At 53.8% G+C, this 5,748-nt stretch overlaps 1 protein-coding gene across 1 annotated transcript; it reads right to left on the bottom strand.

Moving 5' to 3' along the window:
- Positions 1-2,556, bottom strand: LOC136452713 (aldehyde oxidase GLOX1-like). The gene is made up of 3 exons (XM_066453307.1): positions 1,947-2,556; positions 1,644-1,804; positions 1-1,553 (listed from the first exon to the last, which is right to left on the bottom strand). Exons 1-3 carry the CDS (start codon positions 2,481-2,483, stop codon positions 386-388), a joined length of 1,866 nt encoding a protein of 621 aa, XP_066309404.1. The 5' UTR covers positions 2,484-2,556; the 3' UTR covers positions 1-385.
- Positions 2,557-5,748: the final 3,192 nt, after the last annotated feature.

Genomic DNA, 5,748 nt, shown 5'->3' with positions numbered 1-5,748 from the left:
TCGGCATAGAAAAAATGTGATTGCATAATAATGTATATATACCACAGCAGATACATTTATACTTTCTCCGTCCCTGTTGTTTCTTCCTTGTTCTTGGAAGGCTAACACTACTAATAACCGGACGACGATGCCACATTTGGATCGCTGGCACTTAATCTGAGTCGATCCATATCCCTGTACTAAACATATGTTTTGCCCCAAATATTAGGGAGCACCTTACCACGTGATGCAAAATTCATGGAGAAAACAAACCAAATCTGATCCACAGGCAAGCCCTGCGCCACTGCCGTACGTTCTCCTACTATGCGTTGGTTGAGGGCTACTCCAGTGGACACGTATTCTCGTCGTTCCAAACGCGACGGACATTCATCTCCGAGCCGCCTTCTCACTTGTGTACCTTCACCCACGCGGCCTGGCTCGGCACGCCTTTCGCCAGGACGTACAACAGGTAGTAGCCGGGCGGCGCGAGCTCAGGCTTTCCTGGAGCGTCGACCGTTATCGTGTATCTCTGCCAGTTGACCGTGAACGCGGTGACGGACAGCACCAGCAGCCGCTGGTTCATGGAGTACCCGTGCGTCGTGAACGCTGGCGCGTACATGGTGACCTTCACGTCGGCCTCGGCCACGGCCTGCACGGGCGTGGAGAACTGGAACGTGAACTTGGCCCCGTACGCCATCCCGTCGCCGGGGACGGTCCCCACGTCGATCATGGGCCGGTTGGCCTCGAGCGCCGGGGAGAGGTACGGCGGGGTGAACCGCTCGACGCGCACCTCGGTCTGGAAGTCGACGCCGCTGAAGTTGTAGGCGGAGTTGGTGTTGCTGCCGGCCACGAGCACGGTGGCATCGGGCAGCACCGCGCTGGTGGCGTGGTACATGCGCGGGATGGTCGTCGGTGCCAGCGCCCGGAACCGCGAGCCCCGCTTCTGCCGCGGAGAGTACAGGAGCGGGCTCAGCACGGGCTGCCGCCCGAAACCCCAGCCCGAGCAGCCCTTAGCCGCGCCGTTCAGTATGAGCAGGTCGCCGGTGGGCAGGATGAGCAGGTCGCCCATGGTGCGGCTCACGGGCATCTGGTCGGTCGCCCACCGCGCGTCGGGCTTCAATGGGTTGATGCGCGCGCAGTCCTTGAGAGCGGCGTTGAAAATGTTGGCCTCGCCGAGCTTGAAGGCGTTCTTGGGGGAGCCACCGCAGACGATGACCTCGGGACTGAGGACGTCGCCGCGGCGGAGGTCGAGCGGGAGGAGCGCCGACATGCCGGAGGCTGGGTAGTTCCGGCCCCCGCCCGGGAGGACCGCTAACTCGCGGACGACCTGGCCGTTCCTGGGGTCGAACAGGATGGAGCGGTCGTTGGCGAAGATGAAGAGAGTCCCGTCGGGAAGGAGGTGGACGAACGGGTACAGGTTGTTCTCCACGTCGTCGGTGGTGTCACGAAGTATCTGGAGGTTATTGGCTTGGGCGTTCGACTGGCTTTCCGCCGGAACGAATTCGTAGCTGAACGCACGACGGCCACCGAGCACGATGGAGCGCCCGTCCGGAAGTATCTGCTGCGTCCCGTACCTGCGCATGCATGCACGCCACTGTGTGAGTCTGTAATCGGTTGATGATGACTGTTGTGATATGCACTAGGGAACTAGGTGTGGTATGCACCATCTTCCTTCGGCCAGGCTCCCCGGGAACTCCCTCCAGTCGCAGTTGCCGCATGGGCTCAGGTACCTCACAACCTTCTCCCCTTCGAAGTAGCCGCCGGTCTGCACCAGGTTGCCCTCGGCGTCGAGCGCGCCCGATGAGCACCACACGTCCGTTAAGACCTGCATGCAGTGCAGCAGCACGCGCACAGTGGCCGTCGCGGCTCGTGCGTGACTTTTGTCCTTGGAACCATGCAACAAACCGACGAGACGACGGAAAGGAAGAAGAAGAAGAAGAGTAAGGCACACCATGGCACCAACCTACCTTGAGGGCCCTGACCCCGCCCGTTGCGTAATCAAACTCGACGGCGTGCGCGGCGCAGTCCTGGGCGCCGACCTCCTTGCTCCGGAGGTCGAGGCGGCAGTTCCCCTTGGGCAGCCTCAGCAGCGACGGGCCCGTGGTGACCGTGTCGAACATGATGGCCTTGTCGCTCCGCATGATCACCAGGTGCATCGCGGACACGCCAGCGTTCTCGCTGATGATGGACCACGCGCCGGGGAACCCCGCGGCGTTGTCCACGGGGAGCACCACCGTGTCCTGCGCCACCGCGGTGGGCGCGGACCGGGGAGGCACCTTCATGAGTCCGCTCTTGGTCACCGGCGCCGTGATGAGGTTCTGCTGGTCGCTGGCCCGGGGCATCACGTCCTCCTCCTGCCCCTGGTTCGCGTTGTGGAAGTAGTCGTGCTCGTTCCGCGGCTTGAAGATGTTGAGGAAATCGGTGGCACTGTGCGCCTCGCCGCCCACGGCGGCGAGGGCGAGGAGCGCGACGGAGAGCACGGCGGAACGGAGGAGAGGACCCATTGTCGGAGAGAACCTCGAGGCTGTCCCAGGTGGTTTCCTGGCCCCTGGCCGGCCTCCTATAAGCTATAAGCCGGAGGAGGACGAGGACCCCGCTGCATGCATGCTCGCCATTGTCCATCGTGACCTCGTAATAATTGTATGGTGGGCGTGTGCTTGTTTGGGTACGGAGAAGCATGAGTAACGGTCGTTCAAATATAGCTAACAGCATTTTGTGGTTTCCGCGAACAGCAGGAAATAAGAGCAGGAGTTCCCTAAATATTACTTCTAAAAAGTCTATATTTGTCAACTTCTAAAAATGTTTTAGGAGAAAAAAAGAAATTCATCTCCAATATTTCATAATATTTGACTTTAAAAAATCAAATGATGGTTCCATTTGACTTTTTTTTTCTGCAGTCTTCTTTTTTTTTTTTCCACGCGAACCTCTTGGTCACCGCGTACAGCAACAACTAGCCATGTCTTTTGGAGATCACACACTAACGACATTGCCGCTGGTACGGTAGAATATGGTGAACTTGCTAGTAGCTTTTGCTTGCCGGCCCGAGCACTTCATTGGCTACCTAGCATAGCAAGCATATATAGCTAGTGAGCTGCTACACATTGTGTGGCCGCGCGCGCGCTCTTGTCCAATCTCGGTGCCGGTAGAGAGCCCTAGCTAGCAGCTAGCGCTGCTGCTGCTGGCCACCATGTCGTTGAAGCAGGAGAAAGAGGAAGAGGTGGAGCTGCCGTGCATGAATGGCGACGTGGGGAGGGACGATGACAACAGCGGAGTCGAAGAAGGAGGAGGAGGAGAAGGCGAGGGCGAGTTCGTGGCGGCGATGGCGTAGCTGGCGCCGGAGGGCGTGTGGGCCGCTCCACGCGCGGGTGGAGGTGGAGTGGGGGCCGTGCTACAGAGCGCGTGCCAGACGGCGACGGCGCGGGCACTGTGGGGCCGCATCGTGTGTGACCCGGCGGCCGGGGTGCTGGCCGGGGAGCGCTACCTCAGGGGCCTGCACGACAAGTGCGGCGCTTTATAAGTGCATCTAAGGCCCTTTATATGTTAGAATGTGCATTTGTGTGATATAAAATAGATGTTTTTCAAAATCCCTCACTAGCATATGTAGGTGGTGTGAATTTGAAAAACTATTTGATTCTTGGTATTTGTGACCTAGCTTTGTCGTGTGATGATTATAGCTCTCCTTAGTTGATTGATTGGCTAATCACACATGTCATGACTTTCTTAAGTCCACAATCTACTATGTCTCACTAAATCACTCTCATACATTCAAAATCTTACTTGTGCCATTGTTTGGAAAAGAGAGAATCTTTTCATGGCATTTGGACAAGAGAAGAGAGCGTATATATACAATTTGGATCGAGGACATAATTATTTTAGATTAAGAATTATTTGTGAAGGGGTTAGGAATAAAGAGAATGTAATTTAGAGCATTTGGACAGTACCCGTAAATACCGTACGTGTCCGGTATTGCTACTAGACGTGTCTGGTATCCGCGGGGTAGTTAAGTCAGCGTATTCCTTCGGCCTAGGTTTGAGGCCCATTCATTCTCTCCTAGTCACAATTGCCCTGCGCCCCCGCTTGCCCCTGCTCTCACGCCCGTGCCGCTCTTGCCACGCCTTTGGACTGCCAGCGCTGTCGGCTAGCCGGCCCACTCCCCGCATTGCCTCCGCGCTGCACACTGCTCTCTCTCCTCCTTGTAGCACGCCCTCGCTTCCCTCCACAGCAGCAACGCGCTTGCCTCTAGGCACAGCCTTTGCCTTCGACAGTAACCGTGGAAGGAAGAAGGGGGAGAGGAAAGGAAGGAGAAGATAGGTGAGGTGGATTGGATCGTGTTCTACATCAATAATCAAGACCTGCTAGGTTGGATTTGGAATTGATTTCAACTTCCTCATCCCTAGGTATTTCAAATTTTGAAACTTGTCTGATATGAGGGATAGTGCTTCAATTTCAAATTCCTCTGGTCAAGATGCTACATTTGGGGTCTAGAAGTCATGGTTAAAGTTTGAAATGGATTGATTTGAATTTGAGCAAGGGCCATGATTTTGGGGCTCTGCGCAAATATTGGACGTGTCCGGTATTGCTACCGGATGTGTCCGGTATGAGGCAGAGCAGTGCATGTTGATGCAACCCTTGAGCCAATTCGATCCGATATTGTTGTTTAGGTTCGGTGATACTTATCTAAGATAGTTTGTGGACCTTATGACCTTGGTTTGGTCCAGGTGCTTGCAAAATATATGGACAAGTAACTTTGTTCCTAAAATCAGTAACATGAGATTCTTGTGGACATACTTCTAAGACCAACCTATGTGTCCTATTCTCTTGCATACATGGTATCAAGTATGGGGAGACACAAGGATGGCAGGCTCGAACCTCGGTCTAAGGCTCGGCATGACAGACCTGCTTTTGAGAAATACAAGAAGCAAGACAGGACATGCATCCCAAGTTTAGTCAGCAGGAGCAGGAGACCCTCTAGAGCTACTAGGGGTGCTCCACAGTATAGAGAGAGTGGTGATGGTAGTAGTCCCTCTTTTGATGATGATGAGACCAAATATTATAGAGTAGAGCATAGGAAGAGGAAGAGAACCGATAGAGAGTCAGATAATGATGACAGTCCTGATGATGAGTAGGAGATTGAGGAGGAGGACAAGACACCTCTAGTTCTGCACCCACCTTAGGGAGAACTGCTAGCTCATAGCATCCACTTTGGTATGCTTAAGGTACATCACACTGCAGTACCCGATTATGTTGCTAGAGTTAATTACAAGGGAAAGGATATTACTGAGAGAGCTAGAGAGCTGACAAGGATTTATTCTAGGAGTTAGCCAGAGGATTGTCCATATGATCATCTTTTTGCACTATGTTTTAGCTTGACTTCTATCACAGTGTGATACTCTCCAGAAACCCAGTTGTGACCAAGTCTCAGTGGATTGATTGGAAGCATGTTAGAGAGCAGGAGAATCCTTCTCTTGATATTGCCATTGCCACTTGTCAGCGTATCGGTGTTTACCAGCTCATGGAGTTTCAATATCCCTATAACTCTGAAGTTATTGCACAGTTCTACGCCACCTTGTTTGTAGAGGAGGAGCCGAGGCATATGCACTGGATGTTAGAGGGATAGTGGTATGGTGTTGACTATTCAGTCTTTGCACGATATCTGGCATTTTAGAGGAGGAGCTGCAGAGAGACATGATTCACACTGAGCCTGTACTACCTCCTAAGAGGATGACTTACATGTATAGAGGTGGCTCAGTTGGAAAGGTGGATGGCCTT

This window comes from Miscanthus floridulus, chromosome 5, assembly GCF_019320115.1.
Source record: "Miscanthus floridulus cultivar M001 chromosome 5, ASM1932011v1, whole genome shotgun sequence".
NCBI classification, from domain to species: Eukaryota; Viridiplantae; Streptophyta; class Magnoliopsida; order Poales; family Poaceae; genus Miscanthus; species Miscanthus floridulus.
The sequence above is the reverse complement of the archived record's forward strand: the minus strand, read 5'-3'. Positions and strand labels throughout refer to the sequence as shown.